Genomic DNA, 18,757 nt, shown 5'->3' on the forward strand with positions numbered 1-18,757 from the left:
GCGCGGCGCTCCCCTCCCCCGCTGCAGACTCTTCCCCTCCGCAGACTACGCTCCTTAGTTTTCCTTTTGGTTTTTTAGCCTCTAATCAGCAGTCTGGTATGTGAGGAATGTGCTGCAGCTGATCTCCTTGTATCTGAGCCTGGGCGATACTTCCTAGTCGATACTTCCTAGTTGCCGAGTGTCTGAGCCCGGCCGACGCTTCCGAGTCCCCGGGGGTCTGAGCCCGGCCGACGCTTCCGAGTCCCCGGGGGTCTGAGCCCGGCTGACGCTTCCGAGTCCCCGGGGGTCTGAGCCCGGCTGACGCTTCCGAGTCCCCGGGGGTCTGAGCCCGGCCGACGCTTCCGAGTCCCCGGGGGTCTGAGCCCGGCCGACGCTTCCGAGTCCCCGGGGGTCTGAGCCCGGCCGACGCTTCCGAGTCCCCGGGGGTCTGAGCCCGGCCGACGCTTCCGAGTCCCTGGGGGTCTGAGCCCGGCCGACGCTTCCGAGTCCCCGGGGGTCTGAGCCCGGCCGACGCTTCCGAGTCCCCGGGGGTCTGAGCCCGGCCGACGCTTCCGAGTCCCCGGGGGCCTGAGCCCGGCCGACGCTTCCGAGTCCCCGGGGGCCTGAGCCCGGCCGACGCTTCCGAGTCCCCGGGGGTCTGAGCCCGGCCGACGCTTCCGAGTCCCCGGGGGTCTGAGCCCGGCCGACGCTTCCGAGTCCCCGGGGGTCTGAGCCCGGCCGACGCTTCCGAGTCCCCGGGGGTCTGAGCCCGGCCGACGCTTCCGAGTCCCCGGGGGTCTGAGCCCGGCCGACGCTTCCGAGTCCCCGGGGGTCTGAGCCCGGCCGACGCTTCCGAGTCCCCGGGGGTCTGAGCCCGGCCGACGCTTCCGAGTCCCCGGGGGTCTGAGCCCGGCCGACGCTTCCGAGTCCCCGGGGGTCTGAGCCCGGCCGACGCTTCCGAGTCCCCGGGGGTCTGAGCCCGGCCGACGCTTCCGAGTCCCCGGGGGTCTGAGCCCGGCCGACGCTTCCGAGTCCCCGGGGGTCTGAGCCCGGCCGACGCTTCCGAGTCCCCGGGGGTCTGAGCCCGGCCGACGCTTCCGAGTCCCCGGGGGTCTGAGCCCGGCCGACGCTTCCGAGTCCCCGGGGGTCTGAGCCCGGCCGACGCTTCCGAGTCCCCGGGGGTCTGAGCCCGGCCGACGCTTCCGAGTCCCCGGGGGTCTGAGCCCGGCCGACGCTTCCGAGTCCCCGGGGGTCTGAGCCCGGCCGACGCTTCCGAGTCCCCGGGGGTCTGAGCCCCTAGTCCTAGGGACGCTTCCCATGATCCGGAGCTTCAACGTTGCATCGCTCCCTCCTGCGGCCGTCACTGCTCTGCTCCTCTGGGGGCTTTACAGGCCAGGACATTGCTGCTTGTAACATTGCCCCTAAATCAGCGGTTTATTGGATGGTCAAGGAGAGTGCAGCAGGTGGTCCCTTGTCGGCGGCCGCTGTCGGAGCCAGGCATAGATGTAAGCGGTGTGGAGGACATGTACTGATGGGACCGTCAGCGGTGATCGCACCAACGCTACCGGGAGATATGACCGGCCATTCATTATCTACAGCCTTGTCCTCCCCCTGTGGCCTGGACCACCGAGCCGACACCCCCATGTGGTATAGAGGTGGTACTGTGCTGCTAGTAACCCCCGCTGTGCTGATACAGTGTGGAAGTAGTCACAGCCCCTTGTGTGTGACTAGTGGGACAACTTGTTACTATGGAAACGACTGTTACATTGTATCAATCTGTACTCTCTGTTCGGGGGGTGACTGAGCATACGCGGGTCACTCATGGTGCTGGGGGTGTCCCTGAGCATGTGGGGGTCACAGAGTGTACGCGGGTCACTCATTGAGCAGGGGGTGCTGTGTACGCGGGTCGCTCATCGTGTGGAGGGGGGTGTCGCTGGGCATGTGGGGGTCACTGAGCATACGCACGCACCACGCGGCCGATACTGACCCCGCTGATCGCCGTTTCTTTTTCTCTCCTCAGTTCTCTGTGCAAAAAACCTGGTGAAGAAGGATTTTTTCAGTGAGTATCTCTGTAGTTTGGGGCGACCGCATGTTCTGCTGTTCTGTGCAGCTCTGGCTGTGACTGGAGTATTAGGGGGCTCGGTGCTAATATTGGGGACTGTTCTGGATGTGTCTTCAGTATGGGGGGGCTCAGGGGTGTTATAGCCGGGAGCTTCTGTGTATACTGGGGGCTGCTCTGGATGTGACTGTAGTATGGAGGCTTCTGTGTATTATCGGGGGCTGCTCTGGATGTGACTGTAGTATGGGGGGCTCGGTGTGTATTATCGGGGGCTGCTCCAGTTGTGACTGCAGTATGGGAGGCTCGGTGTGTATTATCGGGGGCTGCTCTGGAGGTGGCTGCAGTATGGGGGGCTCGGTGTGTATTATCGGGGGCTGCTCTGGTTGTGGCTGCAGTATGGGGGGCTGCTCTGGTTGTGGCTGCAGTATGGGGGGCTCGGTGTGTATCGGGGGCTGCTCTGGTTGTGGCTGCAGTATGGGGGGCTGCTCCGGATGTGACTGCAGTATGGGGGGGGCTCGGTGTGTATTATTGGGGGCTGCTCTGGAAGGAGGCTGCAGTATTGGGGGGCTCGGTGTGTATTATCGGCTGCAGTATTGGGGGCTGCTCCGGAGGCGGCTGCAGTATTGGGGGGGCTCGGTGTGTATTTTCGGGGGCTGCTCTGGAGGCGGCTGCGTTATCTCTCCTGTTTCCCCCCTTACTGCAGGGCTCCCGGACCCCTTTGCCAAGGTGGTGGTGGACGGGTCTGGGCAGTGCCACTCCACAGACACCGTGAAGAACACCCTGGACCCCAAGTGGAACCAGCACTACGACCTGTGAGTGGCGCCGACCAGAGGCAGACCCGAGCGTCAGATATGTGGGAGGCATGCTGGGACTTGTAGTATGACAGCAGCTGTGGGAGTTGTCGTCGGTGCCCCCCGCAGGCGGAGAGTGGAGACGTGCGGTGACCTCAGCGGAGGAAGTGCTGACACTGGAGCGATTGTTCTCAGACGACCGACCGGTGCAGCGAGTTCCTCCATCATTGTCTGCACCACCGCCGCCTGACTCACCCCGCATCCGGAGGACTACAACCCCCAGCGTCCACCGACTCACAGCATGCTGGATATTGTGGTTCTCGCATTGTGCTCGGCTGTGTATCTAATCCTCTCCTGTGTGATACTTCCCCCTGAGCTGTGTATCTAATCCTCTCCTGTGTGATACTGTCTGCTGAGCCGTGTATCTAATCCTATCCTGTGATACTGACGGCTGAGCCGTGTATCTAATCCTATCCTGTGTGATACTGACTGCTGAGCCGTGTATCTAATCCTATCCTGTGTGATACTGTCTGCTGAGCCGTGTATCTAATCCTCTCTTGTGTGATACTGACTGCTGAGCCGTGTATCTAATCCTATCCTGTGTGATACTGACTGCTGAGCTGTGTATCTAATCCTATCCTGTGTGATACTGACTGCTGAGCCGTGTATCTAATCCTCTCCTGTGTGATACTGACTGCTGAGCCGTGTATCTAATCCTCTCCTGTGTGATACTGACTGATGAGCCGTGTATCTAATCCTCTCCTGTGTGATACTGACTGCTGAGCCGTGTATCTAATCCTCTCCTCTGGGATACTGTGCTGCGCCGTGTATCTAATCCTCTCCTGTGTGATACTGACTGCTGAGCCGTGTATCTAATCCTATCCTGTGTGATACTGACTGCTGAGCCGTGTATCTAATCCTATCCTGTGTGATACTGTCTGCTGAGCCGTGTATCTAATCCTATCCTGTGTGATACTGACTGCTGAGCCATGTATCTAATCCTCTCCTGTGTGATACTGACTGCTGAGCCGAGTATCTAATCCTCTCCTGTGTGATACTGACTGCTGAGCCGTGTATCTAATCCTATCCTGTGTGATACTGACTGCTGAGCCGTGTATCTAATCCTATCCTGTGTGATACTGTCTGCTGAGCCGTGTATCTAATCCTATCCTGTGTGATACTGACTGCTGAGCCATGTATTTAATCCTATCCTGTGTGATACTGACTGATGAGCCGTGTATCTAATCCTCTCCTGTGTGATACTGACTGATGAGCCGTGTATCTAATCCTCTCCTGTGTGATACTGACTGCTGAGCCGTGTATCTAATCCTCTCCTCTGGGATACTGTGCTGCGCCGTGTATCTAATCCTCTCCTGTGTGATACTGACTGCTGAGCCGTGTATCTAATCCTATCCTGTGTGATACTGACTGCTGAGCCGTGTATCTAATCCTATCCTGTGTGATACTGTCTGCTGAGCCGTGTATCTAATCCTATCCTGTGTGATACTGACTGCTGAGCCATGTATCTAATCCTCTCCTGTGTGATACTGACTGCTGAGCCGAGTATCTAATCCTCTCCTGTGTGATACTGACTGCTGAGCCGTGTATTTAATCCTATCCTGTGTGATACTGACTGCTGAGCCGTGTATCTAATCCTCTCCTGTTTGATACTGACTGCTGAGCCGTGTATCTAATCCTCTCCTGTGTGATACTGACTGCTGAGCCGTGTATCTAATCCTCTCCTGTGTTACTGACTGCTGAGCCGTGTATCTAATCCTCTCCTGTGTGATACTGACTGCTGAGCCGTGTATCTAATCCTCTCCTGTGTGATACTGACTGCTGAGCCGTATATCTAATCCTCTCCTGTGTGATACTGACTGCTGAGCCGTGTATCTAATCCTATCCTGTGTGATACTGACTGCTGAGCCGTGTATCTAATCCTATCCTGTGTGATACTGACTGCTGAGCCGTGTATCTAATCCTCTCCTGTGTGATACTGACTGCTGAGCCGTATATCTAATCCTCTCCTGTGTGATACTGACTGCTGAGCCGTGTATCTAATCCTATCCTGTGTGATACTGACTGCTGAGCCGTGTATCTAATCCTATCCTGTGTGATACTGACTGCTGAGCCGTGTATATAATCCTCTCCTGTGTGATACTGACTGCTGAGCCGTGTATATAATCCTCTCCTGTGTGATACTGACTGCTGAGCCGTATATCTAATCCTCTCCTGTGTGATACTGACTGCTGAGCCGTATATCTAATCCTCTCCTGTGTGATACTGACTGCTGAGCCGTGTATCTAATCCTCTCGTGTGATACTGACTGCTGAGCTGTGTATATAATCCTCTCCTGTGTGATACTGACTGCTGAGCCGTGTATCTAATCCTGTCCTGTGTGATACTGACTGCTGAGCTGTGTATCTAATCCTCTCCTGTGTGATACTGACTGCTGAGCCGTGTATCTAAATCTATCCTGTGTGATACTGACTGCTGAGCCGTGTATCTAATCCTCTCCTCTGGGATACTGTGCTGCGCCGTGTATCTAATCCTATCCTGTGTGATACTGACTGCAGAGCCGTGTATATAATCCTCTCCTGTGTGATACTGACTGCTGAGCCGTGTATCTAATCCTCTCCTGTGTGATACTGACTGCTGAGCCGTGTATCTAATCCTCTCCTGTGTGATACTGACTGCTGAGCCGTGTATCTAATCCTGTCCTGTGTGATACTGACTGCTGAGCTGTGTATCTAATCCTCTCCTGTGTGATACTGACTGCTGAGCCGTGTATATAATCCTCTCCTGTGTGATACTGACTGCTGAGCCGTGTATCTAATCCTCTCCTGTGTGATACTGACTGCTGAGCTGTGTATCTAATCCTCTCCTGTGTGATACTGACTGCTGAGCCGTGTATCTAATCCTATCCTGTGTGATACTGACTGCTGAGCCGTGTATCTAATCCTCTCCTCTGGGATACTGTGCTGCGCCGTGTATCTAATCCTATCCTGTGTGATACTGAATGCAGAGCCGTGTATCTAATCCTCTCCTGTGTGATACGGACTGCTGAGCCGTGTATCTAATCCTCTCCTGTGTGATACTGACTGCTGAGCTGTGTATCTAATCCTCTCCTGTCTGATACTGAATGCTGAGCTGTGTATCTAATCCTCCCCTGTGTGATACTGACTGCTGAGCCGTGTATCTAATCCTATCCTGTGTGATACTGACTGCTGAGCCGTGTATCTAATCCTCTCCTCTGGGATACTGTGCTGCGCCGTGTATCTAATCCTATCCTGTGTGATACTGACTGCAGAGCCGTGTATCTAATCCTCTCCTGTGTGATACTGACTGCTGAGCCGTGTATCTAATCCTCTCCTGTGTGATACTGACTGCTGAGCTGTGTATCTAATCCTCTCCTGTCTGATACTGAATGCTGAGCTGTGTATCTAATCCTCTCCTGTGTGATACTGACTGCTGAGCCGTGTATCTAATCCTCTCCTGTGTGATACTGACTGCTGAGCCGTGTATCTAATCCTCTCCTCTGGGATACTGTGCTGCGCCGTGTATCTAATCCTATCCTGTGTGATACTGGGCTGTGTGTCTAATCCTTTCTGGGATACTGTCTGCTGAGCAGCATATCTTATCCCATCCTGTGTGGTACTGAGTGCTGATGACATTGCTGCCCATGAGTAGAATGCCCGGCTGCGGTGCGCACTGACACTGCCCATGAATAGAATGCCCGGCTGCGGTGCGCACTGACACTGCCCATGAATACAATGCCCGGCTGCGGTGTGCACTGACACTGCCCATGAATACAATGCCTGGCTGCGGTGCACACTGACACTGCCCATGAGTAGAATGCCCGGCTGCGGTGCGCACTGACACTGCCCATGAATACAATGCCCGGCTGCGGTGTGCACTGACACTGCCCATGAATACAATGCCTGGCTGCGGTGCACACTGACACTGCCCATGAGTAGAATGCCCGGCTGCGGTGCGCACTGAACACTGCCCATGAATAGAATGCCCGGCTGCGGTGCGCACTGACACTGCCCATGAGTACAATGCCGCCTGGCTGCGGTGCACACTGACACTGCCCATGAATAGAATGCCCGGCTGCGGTGCGCACTGACACTGCCCATGAGTAGAATGCCTGGCTGCGGTGCGCATTGACACTGCCCAGTGGTGACTGTCTGTTTCCCCTCAGATACATCGGGAAGTCGGACTCCATCACCATCAGCGTGTGGAACCACAAGAAGATCCATAAGAAGCAGGGGGCCGGGTTCCTGGGCTGCGTCCGCCTCCTGTCCAACGCCATCACCCGCCTGAAGGACACGGGATGTGAGTGTGGAGACTGCGGCCCCCCTGCCTGACCAATGTCATATTTTGGGGGGTACACATTTTTTCTTAAATGAGCCCCTTATGTAACTTTTTTTTTTCTGCAGATCAGCGCCTGGATTTATGCAAACTCGGCCCGAACGATAACGACACGGTGCGGGGGCAGATAGTAGGTACGTGCGGGGATTTAAGGGGAGGCGGAGCTTGGAGCCTCTGGGATGTGATTGGATGAACCCAGCACCCCTCCCACATAGGGGTGGACTAAATGTGACCCGCTTTACAGCTGCTGCAAAACCACAGCTCCTAGCAGGGCTATCATTAATGGGAGGGTGTGAATAATTAGTATCAATAACGGTCTCTCTTGGCCTCCTGTGATTGGTTTACCATTTCCTCTGTAGTCAGTCTCCAGTCCCGGGATCGGATCGGCAGCGGGGGACAAGTGGTTGACTGCAGCCGGCTCTTCGACAACGATTTACCAGATGGGTGAGAAAACGCACCGGCCCTTTAAATGTTTACATTTTATTGTTGCGTGTTCATTTTATGCAGGTTTGATTTATTTTTTTTGCATCTATTTGTTGTTGTATTATTTTTTGTGGGCGGAGTCTGGTAATTCCCAATGTTTTCTCCTGATTCGTCAGTTGCAGCTTTATAAAAAGCGAATGCCGTCGGTGCACCGACAGCGTTCTGATAGTGTGCAGACGGTGCGCCGACAGTTTTTACATTGCCATTTTATACTACTTGTTTGCTAATTTGTAAACTTTGTCCAATTTTCTTGTCTTTATTTATTTATTTTTTTAACTAATCCTATATTTTGTTTTATACGTTTTGTTTTACGAAGTTTAGGCTATATATATAGCTACATTTAATTTGTGTTATACCTTTCAATTTGAGTATTATTATTATTATTATTATTATTATTATTATTATTATTATTATATGATATAAAAATAATAGAGTAAAATATTGTCAATTAATAAAAAAAAATAGTAATTTAATAAAAAGTAAATATTCTAAATTTAGACCATATTTTATGTATTTTTTATTGGTTTTAAGTTATATTTTTAATTTAAAAAAATTATCAATAAAATAAATATAATTCAATAAAAAAATTAATAAAATGAATTATAATTAATAAAAGCATCAATAATTGATAAAATGAAAACTAATAGAAATTATCATTTAATAAAATTCAATGTATTTATAATATTTTCTATTAAATGGTGTAATAGAAATAATAATAACATAAAATTTTAATTCATTATTTTATTTAATACATATTTTGTATAATAATATTTAAAATTATAATTGTTTATTTTAATTATAATTTTTTTTATAATAATAATAATAATAAATATTATTATTATTATTATTATTATTATTATTAAATTTAAAAATGTAAAACGAATAATTTTATTTTGTGTGTTTTTGCTTTCTGTTGTGAGTATTGGTCCTTTGGTCCTGACGTGAAGCAGCGGCTGCTGTCCGGAGGTTTCTTAGTGAGGTGTAATCCCAGCCTGTTGCACAGGGGGGCGCACCTGGGATTATTGCAGACAGACCTGGATAAAGTATTGGCGCCCTTACGTCACCGTCAAACGACGTTACACTGGTAGGGCGCCATTACTTTTGCAGCTCCCTTAGTGAGGGATGGGGGGCACCCCGGCAGCGGCCTTGCTTCTCCCCCTTCTTGTGACACGTGGTGCTGCCATACTTGCTGTATGTTGTCGTGCAGTTTTTGTGTTTGCTGAAAGTCGAGAGTCCGAGTAGGTTCCTTCCCCCCGACCCATCATTGTGGGGGGCTTTGTACAGAGGGACCCCCATATCTACAAGGTGGCAGCAGGTTCTCCCGGGTCACTGAGCCTGATAAGAGAGCAGTAGCGTTCTGGGCGCCCACTCATATACCCCATGTATGTCTGTCCCTCTGGGGTCCGGTGACCCGGGGCCACCTGGGGGGTGATAGGACACTGACTCTGACCTCCGACATTCCAGCCCAGCAGCGCCCCCTGTCTACCAGTGTGATTGATACGCCGCTGCTTATTCTCTCCCTGTCTCGCGGCCGTGATATAAGGCCGGGCCTCGGGTTCCTGGAAATAGCACTGACTGCTTTATCTCTTCCGTGTCTGGATCGTAGCTGGGAGGAGAGGCGGACGGCCTCAGGGCGCATCCAGTACCTCAACCACATCACCCGGACCACCCAGTGGGAACGCCCGACCCGGTAAGGGGGAAAACCAGCCGCGGAATTCACATGGATCACTGCTGTCAGTGATGGGGTATATAGGTTACATCAGGGGTCTCAAAGGCTTCTTTCACACTTCCGTCTTCTGGGGGCCGTCGCAATCCGTCGTTATGGCAAAAAAACGGATCCTGCAAATGTGCCCGCAGGATCCGTTTTTTTGCCATTGACTTGAACTAGCGACGGATGGACACATGCATCCGCTGCCCACGTGCACAATTGTGCACAACGTACGTCGGGCCGACGGTTTGTGACGGCCCTGTACCGACGGAAATGTGAAAGTTGCCAAACTCGTCTGGGTACATGGGCCGCTCACAAAAATGGGAATTTGGCGAATTGAAGGGCCGCGCTCTTTGCCGGACGAGACGTCAATCAGTGATGAATGTTTATTCCATACAACATTATTAATTTCCTCATCCTGCTCACCATCATAGATTAATGTCCTCATCCTGGTCACCGTCATGGAGTAGTGTCCTCGTCCTGCTTACCGTCATGGAATAGTGTCCTCCTCCTGGTCACCTCCATGGAGTAGTGTCCTCCTCCTGGTCACCTCCATGGAGTAGTGTCCTCCTCCTGGTCACCTCCATGTAGTAGTATCCTCATCCTGGTCACCTTCATAGATTAATGTCCTCATCCTGGTCACCATCATGGTGCAATGTCCCCATCCTGCTCACCTTCATGGAGCAGTGTCCTCAGCGTGCTCACCTTCATTGAGTAACGTCCCCATCCTGGTCACCTCCATGGAGTAGTGTCCTCATCCTGGTCACCTCCATGGAGTAGTGTCCTCATCCTGCTCACCTTCATGGAGCAGTGTCCTCAGCGTGCTCACCTTCATTGAGTAACGTCCTCATCCTGGTCACCTCCATGGAGTAGTGTCCTCATCCTGGTCACCGTCATGGAGCAATGTCCCCATCCTGCTCACCTTCATGGAGTAGTGTCCTCATCGTGCTCACCTTCATGGAGTAGTGTCCTCATCTTGATCACCGCAATGGAGCAGTGTCTTCATCGTGGTCTCCTCCGTGGACTAGCGTCTAAACCCCCCCCCCCCCCATCCTGGTCACCTCCGTGCAGTAGCGTTTCCCCTTCACCCCCATCCTGGTCACTTCCGTGGAGTAGCGTTTCCCCAACCCCCCCCTCATCCTGGTCACCTCCATGGAGTAATATCTCCATCCTGGTCACCTCCATGGAGTAATATCTCCTTCCTGGTCACCTCCATGGAGTAATGTTCTCATCCTGGTCACCTCCGTGGAGTAATGTTCTCATCCTGGTCACCTCCGTGGAGTTACGTTCCCCCTCATCTTGGTCACCTCCATGGAGTAGCATTCCCCCTCCCCCATCCTGGTCACCTCCGTGGAGTAGCGTTCCCCCTCATCTTGGTCACCTCCATGGAGTAGCATTCCCCCCCCCCCCTCCCCCATCCTGGTCACCTCCGTGGAGTAGCGTTCCCCCTCATCTTGGTCACCTCCATGGAGTAGCGTCCCCCATCTTGGTCACCTCCGTGGAGTAGCGTTCCCACTCATGCTGGTCACCTCCGTGGAGTAGTGTTCCCCCCCCCCCCCCCCCCATCATCTTCCATCCTGGTCACCTCCGTGGAGTAGCGTTCCCCCCCATCCTCGTCACCTCTTTGGAGAAGCGTTCCCCCCCATCCTGGTCACCTCCGTGGAGTAGCGTTCCACCTCATCCTGGTCACCTCCGTGGAGTAGCGTTCCACCTCATTCTGGTCACCTCCATGGAGTAGTGTTCCACCTCATCCTGGTCACCTCCGTGGAGTAGCGTTCCACCTCATCCTGGTCACCTCCGTGGAGTAGCGTTCCACCTCATCCTGGTCACCTCCGTGGAGTAGCGTTCCACCTCATCCTGGTCACCTCCGTGGAGTAGCGTTCCACCTCATTCTGGTCACCTCCATGGAGTAGTGTTCCACCTCATCCTGGTCACCTCCGTGGAGTAGCGTTCCACCTCATCCTGGTCACCTCCGTGGAGTAGCGTTCCACCTCATCCTGGTCACCTCCGTGGAGTAGCGTTCCACCTCATCCTGGTCACCTCCGTGGAGTAGCGTTCCACCTCATCCTGGTCACCTCCGTGGAGTAGCGTTCCACCTCATCCTGGTCACCTCCGTGGAGTAGCGTTCCACCTCATCCTGGTCACCTCCGTGGAGTAGCGTTCCACCTCATCCTGGTCACCTCCGTGGAGTAGCGTTCCACCTCATCCTGGTCACCTCCGTGGAGTAGCGTTCCACCTCATCCTGGTCACCTCCGTGGAGTAGCGTTCCACCTCATCCTGGTCACCTCCGTGGAGTAGCGTTCCACCTCATCCTGGTCACCTCCGTGGAGTAGCGTTCCACCTCATCCTGGTCACCTCCGTGGAGTAGCGTTCCACCTCATCCTGGTCACCTCCGTGGAGTAGCGTTCCACCTCATCCTGGTCACCTCCGTGGAGTAGCGTTCCACCTCATCCTGGTCACCTCCGTGGAGTAGCGTTCCACCTCATCCTGGTCACCTCCGTGGAGTAGCGTTCCACCTCATCCTGGTCACCTCCGTGGAGTAGCGTTCCACCTCATCCTGGTCACCTCCGTGGAGTAGCGTTCCACCTCCCACCTCATTCTGGTCACCTCCATGGAGTAGTGTTCCACCTCATCCTGGTCACCTCCGTGGAGTAGCGTTCCCCTCCCTCCTCATTCTGGTCACCTCCGTGGAGTAGCGTTCCACCTCATTCTGGTCACCTCCGTGGAGTAGCGTTCCCCCTCCCATCTCATCCTGGTCATCCCAGTGGAGTAGTGGACCAGCATCCTGGTCTTGTCACTAGTGCTGGTATCATTGAAACATTGTAACGAACTCTCAGCTGTGGAACCAGGACAAGGTGGGACCAGGGTTCAGCCTCTGGGTGTTTACACTCACTGACGGCAATCGGTGATACTGACCTGATACTACAGGAGGACACACAGGAGGTTAAATGCGGTCAGAGGTCTCATGTCGCCATTGATTCCTCTCATGCCCCGCCCCTTTGTCCCCGCAGACCCGCCTCCGAGTACTCCAGTCCTGGGCGGCCCCTGAGCTGCTTCGTGGACGAGAACACGCCCATCACCGGGACCAACGGCGCCAGCAGCGGGCAGAGCTCCGACCCCCGACTCGTGGAGAGAAGAGTGCGCTCCCAGCGGCACCGGAATTACATGAGCAGAACACATTTACACACCCCGCCGGACCTGCCAGAGGGCTATGGTGAGTGCCAGGAGTCCAGGGGGTGGAGCTCTGTACAGAGGGTGCAGAGAACATGTACACAGGAAGCAAAGAGCAGCATTTATTATCCTCCTCTCACTCCACAGAGCAGAGGACAACGCAGCAGGGGCAGGTGTACTTCCTCCACACGCAGACCGGAGTTAGCACGTGGCACGATCCCCGGGTGCCCAGGTGAGAAAGTAACCTCTCCAGCAGAACAGAGTGTGCAGCTCTGGGGTATAATACAGGATCAGTAATGTTCCCAGTGACTGCACCAGCAGAATAGTGAGTGCAGCTCTGGAGTATAATACAGGATGTAACTCAGAATCAGTAATGTAATGTATGTACACAGTGACTGCACCAGCAGAATAGTGAGTGCAGCTCTGGGGTATAATACAGGATGTAACTCTGGATCAGTAATGTAATGTATGTACACAGTGACTGCACCAGCAGAATAGTGAGTGCAGCTCTGGGTATAATACAGGATGTAACTCAGGATCAGTAATGTAATGTATGTACACAGTGACTGCACCAGCAGAATAGTGAGTGCAGCTCTGGGGTATAATGCAGGATGTAACTCAGGATCAGTAATGTAATGTATGTACACAGTCACTGCACCAGCAGAATAGTGAGTGCAGCTCTGCGGTATAATACAGGATGTAACTCAGGATCAGTAATGTAATGTATGTACACAGTGACTGCACCAGCAGAATATTGAGTACAGCTCTGGGGTATAATGCAGGATGTAACTCAGGATCAGTAATGTAATGTATGTACACAGTGACTGCACCAGCAGAATACTGAGTGCAGCTCTGGGGTATAATACAGGATGTAACTCAGGATCAGTAATGTAATGTATGTACACAGTGACTGCACCAGCAGAATAGTGCGTGCAGCTCTGGGTTATAACTCATGACTTTTCTTTCCTTTTTTTTTTTCCAGGGACCTCAGTAACATTAATTGTGAGGAGTTGGGGCCTCTTCCTCCGGGGTGGGAGATCCGTAACACTGCGACGGGGAGAGTCTACTTTGTGGATCACAATAATCGGACCACTCAGTTCACTGATCCCCGACTGTCGGCGAACCTGCACCTCGTACTGAAGTAAGTGGGGGGTTCATCTATTTGTCTGAGAAGGTGGGCGGCCTCCTGTCTGGGGTGGGGGGTTCTTTCTGTTTGGGGTGGGGGGGCACGTTGCTCTGTCTTAGAGGAGCGTCGCTCTGTCTGGGGTTTTGTGGCCGTGGCCCTATTGGATGGGGCATTGTATATGTCAGTCCGTCCCTTTAATACTCTGATTTCTGAGGGTCTTCTCTTTGTTGCAGCCGCCAGAACCAGCTGAAAGACCACCAGCAACAGCAGCAGCCGCCGCCGCCTCCTCCGGTGGTGTCCCTGTGCCAGCTGCCGGACGACGTGGACTGTCTCACCGTCCCCCGGTATAAGCGGGACCTGGTGCAGAAGCTGAAGATCCTGCGACAGGAGCTGTCCCAGCAGCAGCCGCAGGCCGGGCACTGCCGCATCGAGGTGTCCCGCGAGGAGATCTTCGAGGTAAGCGGCACCACTGCTGCTCTGCCGCTCTTATCCTCCCCAACCCCATTGACCGCTGTTCCGTCCTGCACCCTACAGGAATCCTACCGACAGGTGATGAAGATGAGGCCGAAGGATTTGTGGAAGAGACTGATGATCAAATTTCGTGGAGAGGAAGGTTTAGATTACGGAGGAGTCGCCAGGTAATGATGCTTGGTTTTAAGAGCGGTCACCTGATGTGGGGGCTGCTAAACCTTCAGAACTGCTCCAAACATGGCCTTATATAAGGTGACGCCAGTGCGGCAGTTCTGCGTGCACAAGTACCATTCATGATGTGCAGAGATCCTCTCCGCACTACCGCTCCTTGCTCCTCACTCCCGTGCTCTTTGCTGCCCCTTCCTTGCTCCCTCCTGTTCTCTACTGAGCTCCTTCCTGGTTCCTCCTTACCCCCTGAGCTCTTCCCTTGCTCCTTTTTTTTGCCATCTGTTGAACTCCTCTCTTGCTTATCCTCCCCACCCAGTGAGCTCCTCCTCCTTTCCTGCTCCCTCTGCCGCCTCCTCCTTTCCTGTTCCCTCTGCTGCCTCCTTTCCTTTTTCCTCTGCCGCCGCCTCCTCCTTTCCTGTTCCCTCTGCCGCCCCCTCCTTTCCTGTTCCCTCTGCCTCCTCCTTTCCTGTTCCCTCTGCCGCCTCCTTTCCTGTTCCCTCTGCCGCCGCCTCCTTTCCTGTTCCCTCTGCCGCCTCCTCCTTTCCTGTTCCCTCTGCCGCCTCCTCCTTTCCTGTTCCCTCTGCCGCCTCCTCCTTTCCTGTTCCCTCTGCCGCCTCCTCCTTTCCTGTTCCCTCTGCCGCCTCCTCCTTTCCTGTTCCCTCTGCCGCCTCCTCCTTTCCTGTTCCCTCTGCCGCCTCCTCCTTTCCTGTTCCCTCTGCCGCCTCCTCCTTTCCTGTTCCCTCTGCCGCCTCCTCCTTTCCTGTTCCCTCTGCCGCCTCCTCCTTTCCTGTTCCCTCTGCCGCCTCCTCCTTTCCTGTTCCCTCTGCCGCCTCCTCCTTTCCTGTTCCCTCTGCCGCCTCCTCCTTTCCTGTTCCCTCTGCCGCCTCCTCCTTTCCTGTTCCCTCTGCCGCCTCCTCCTTTCCTGTTCCCTCTGCCGCCTCCTCCTTTCCTGTTCCCTCTGCCGCCTCCTCCTTTCCTGTTCCCTCTGCCGCCTCCTCCTTTCCTGTTCCCTCTGCCGCCTCCTCCTTTCCTGTTCCCTCTGCCGCCTCCTCCTTTCCTGTTCCCTCTGCCGCCTCCTCCTTTCCTGTTCCCTCTGCCGCCTCCTCCTTTCCTGTTCCCTCTGCCGCCTCCTCCTTTCCTGTTCCCTCTGCCGCCTCCTCCTTTCCTGTTCCCTCTGCCGCCTCCTCCTTTCCTGTTCCCTCTGCCGCCTCCTCCTTTCCTGTTCCCTCTGCCGCCTCCTCCTTTCCTGTTCCCTCTGCCGCCTCCTCCTTTCCTGTTCCCCCTGCCGCCTCCTCCTTTCCTGTTCCCCCTGCCGCCTCCTCCTTTCCTGTTCCCCCTGCCGCCTCCTCCTTTCCTGTTCCCTCTGCCGCCGCCTCCTTTCCTGTTCCCTCTGCCGCCTCCTCCTTTCCTGTTCCCTCTGCCGCCTCCTCCTTTCCTGTTCCCCCTGCCGCCTCCTCCTTTCCTGTTCCCCCTGCCGCCTCCTCCTTTCCTGTTCCCCCTGCCGCCTCCTCCTTTCCTGTTCCCTCTGCCGCCTCCTCCTTTCCTGTTCCCTCTGCCGCCTCCTCCTTTCCTGTTCCCCCTGCCGCCTCCTCCTTTCCTGTTCCCCCTGCCGCCTCCTCCTTTCCTGTTCTCTCTGCCGCCGCCTCCTTTCCTGTTCCCTCTGCCGCCGCCTCCTTTCCTGTTCCCTCTGCCGCCGCCTCCTTTCCTGTTCCCTCTGCCGCCGCCTCCTTTCCTGTTCCCTCTGCCGCCGCCTCCTTTCCTGTTCCCTCTGCCGCTGCCTTTTCCCTCCCCCTCTGCCGAGCGCCACTTTTCCCTCTGCCGAGCGCCTCTTTCCCCTCCCTATTCCCACGCACTCTGCTTAGCGCCTTTCCCCTCCCCTTTCCCGCGCCCTCTGCCGAGCGCCTCCCCTTTCCCGCACTCTCTGCCTTGCGCCTCCCTTCCCCTTTCCCGCACCCTCTGCCGAGTGCCTCCCCTTTCCCGCACTCTCTGCCTTGCGCCTCCCCTTCCCCTCCCCTTTCCCGCACCCTCTGCCGAGTGCCTCCCCTTTGTCGCGCACTTTGCTGAGCTCCTTCCTCTCGTTTCCCTTCCAGGGAGTGGCTGTACCTGCTGTCTCACGAGATGCTGAATCCGTATTATGGCCTCTTCCAATATTCCCGCGACGATATCTACACACTACAGATCAACCCCGACTCTGCCGTCAACCCGGTAAGTGTGTGTGTGGCCGGGGGTCTCCGTCTTGCAGTTTTCCCCCCCGGTAACCCTGCGCTTCCCTCCTATAGGAGCACCTCTCCTACTTCCACTTCGTGGGGCGGATCATGGGCATGGCGGTGTTTCATGGCCACTACATCGACGGCGGCTTCACGCTGCCCTTTTACAAGCAGCTGCTGGGGAAGCCCATCACGCTGGACGACATGGAGTCCGTGGACCCCGACCTCCACAATAGCCTGGTCTGGATCCTGTGAGTCACAGCGGCCGGTCTCGATGTGGGCGTGTCTTTGCTCCGCCCCTTTCACTGTAACTCCTTTTTTTTGTCCTCCCCTTTTCCCAGGGAGAACGACATCACGGCGGTCCTGGACCACACGTTCTGTGTGGAGCACAGCGCGTATGGCGAGCTCATCCAGCATGAGCTGAAGCCCAACGGCAAAAGCATCCCGGTCACCGAAGAAACCAAAAAGGAGTACGTCAGGTGAGCAAGTGATGGCCAGGGGCGGAGCTTGGCCCCGTCAGGTTATAACAGCTAGCAATATTTCCTTAAAGGGCCAGTGCAGATTTATATTCCTCTTTGTGTGGTGATGTGCTTGCTGCTGAGGGTTTGTTACATTGTAACGCCGACCTTTCCCCCCATCTTCCAGGCTCTACGTGAACTGGCGGTTCCTGCGAGGGATCGAGGCGCAGTTCTTGGCCCTGCAGAAGGGATTCAACGAGGTGATCCCCCAGCACCTGCTCAAGACATTCGACGAGAAGGAGCTGGAGGTAACCTGCAGTCTGGAGCTAGGCTTCCTGGCACTTGTAGTTCTCCGGTGGGGAGGGGTGACCACCGTGTTTTGTCCTTCCAGCTGATCGTCTGCGGACTGGGAAAGATCGATGTGAACGACTGGAAGGCGAACACGCGATTAAAACACTGTACCCCGGACAGCAACATCGTCAAGTGGTTCTGGAAGGCGGTGGAGTCGTTTGACGAGGAGCGGAGGGCGCGGCTGCTGCAGTTCGTCACCGGATCCTCCAGGGTCCCACTGCAAGGCTTCAAGGCGCTGCAAGGTAGGGAACTGCAGTCCCTGCTCTGTCCAGCAGGGTGCATCGCCGACTGGTGGTGACAAAACTGCACTGTCTGATGGGGTGGGGGGTTGGAGAATTGCCACAGTCTGGTGGGGTGGGGGTAGGGGTAGGGGGTTGTCGTCGCTGTCTGGTGGGCTGGGGTGGGGGGGTTTGTGTCGTCGCTGTCTGGTGGGTCAGGAGTTTGTGTCGCCGATTGTAGTGAAATATGTATAGGTATATATGTGGGACTAGCAGTAATCTAACATCTGTCCTGAGACTGCAGGTCTCACAGGGGGCACAGCATATGTTATCCTGAGAAAGCAGTCTACTGTCTCCAATCTCGCCAGGGGGTCTTGCTAAGAACCAGGAAGGGGAAGCATTTCAAACCTTCTGTCTCTTTTGAAGAGAGATGTCAATTACTGCCTGACACTATCTATCTGTGAAAAACTTTATGCAAAAAGTGTTTAGAGGAAAATAATATATTCATTGGGGGAGTGGCTGTAGTCCGACCAAAAGCAAGCAATTATAATATCAACCTGAGAGGCTGGTATAGAAATCTGACCTCCAAATTAACTCTATAAATTAGGCCTGTACGCATACAAAGTTGTTCACAAATTGAGGGCAGCCGAGCTGATGTTCCATATTCGTGTCCGTCCCCCCCCCCCCCCCCCCCTCCTCAGGGAGCAGAAAACAGACTACAAAACAAAGTTAGCTATTTCTGTAAGTTTTCTCCCGTTTATTGTTAAAACTGTTTTGCATATTTGTGTGTCTTTTTATTACCGTATTTTTATACCTTTTTCTTACTGTAAGCACTGTACCTTTTTGTATTAAGGCATTAAACTTTCAGTTGAACCTTGTATGCTCTAAAGAATCCATAGCCTAAGGTGTGTGAGCCTTATGATTGGCAGACAGTAGTAATATTTCCAGGATTCATCTTCTGTGTGTTCGGTGAGTGGTGTCGGTGTGTGATTTATGCTCCCATTACAGCATAGGACAGAGGTTGAATGCTGGACTGAGAGAGGGGTGATAGATTAACCCTTGCAGGCGCAACCCCAAGTCGTGTGCTAAGAAGCGGGTACGTGACACCAATGTCTGGTGGGCCGGGGTCAGTAGTTTGTGTCGCCGATGTCTGGTGGGATGGGGTGGGGGTTTGTGGTGTTGCTGTCTGGTGG

At 54.2% G+C, this 18,757-nt stretch overlaps 1 protein-coding gene across 4 annotated transcripts in view; it reads left to right on the plus strand.

Moving 5' to 3' along the window:
* SMURF2 (SMAD specific E3 ubiquitin protein ligase 2) overlaps window positions 1-18,757 on the plus strand; it is a 53,667-nt gene that overhangs the window by 32,530 nt on the left and 2,380 nt on the right. Inside the window, exons 2-17 of one of the 4 annotated variants that reach the window (XM_077254716.1) lie at window positions 2,000-2,038; window positions 2,739-2,850; window positions 7,034-7,167; window positions 7,272-7,337; window positions 7,563-7,647; window positions 9,230-9,376; window positions 12,406-12,608; window positions 12,713-12,797; window positions 13,548-13,706; window positions 13,925-14,147; window positions 14,226-14,329; window positions 16,421-16,535; window positions 16,610-16,788; window positions 16,879-17,016; window positions 17,183-17,303; window positions 17,387-17,588. In XM_077254716.1, coding sequence (XP_077110831.1) covers window positions 2,000-2,038; window positions 2,739-2,850; window positions 7,034-7,167; window positions 7,272-7,337; window positions 7,563-7,647; window positions 9,230-9,376; window positions 12,406-12,608; window positions 12,713-12,797; window positions 13,548-13,706; window positions 13,925-14,147; window positions 14,226-14,329; window positions 16,421-16,535; window positions 16,610-16,788; window positions 16,879-17,016; window positions 17,183-17,303; window positions 17,387-17,588 — 2,112 coding nt within the window. The remainder of the gene's footprint in view (window positions 1-1,999; window positions 2,039-2,738; window positions 2,851-7,033; window positions 7,168-7,271; window positions 7,338-7,562; window positions 7,648-9,229; window positions 9,377-12,405; window positions 12,609-12,712; window positions 12,798-13,547; window positions 13,707-13,924; window positions 14,148-14,225; window positions 14,330-16,420; window positions 16,536-16,609; window positions 16,789-16,878; window positions 17,017-17,182; window positions 17,304-17,386; window positions 17,589-18,757) is intronic. The other 3 variants (XM_077254715.1, XM_077254714.1, XM_077254713.1) reach the window with 3 other exon arrangements.

The sequence above is a fragment of the Ranitomeya variabilis genome, chromosome 4, assembly GCF_051348905.1.
Source record: "Ranitomeya variabilis isolate aRanVar5 chromosome 4, aRanVar5.hap1, whole genome shotgun sequence".
NCBI classification, from domain to species: Eukaryota; Metazoa; Chordata; class Amphibia; order Anura; family Dendrobatidae; genus Ranitomeya; species Ranitomeya variabilis.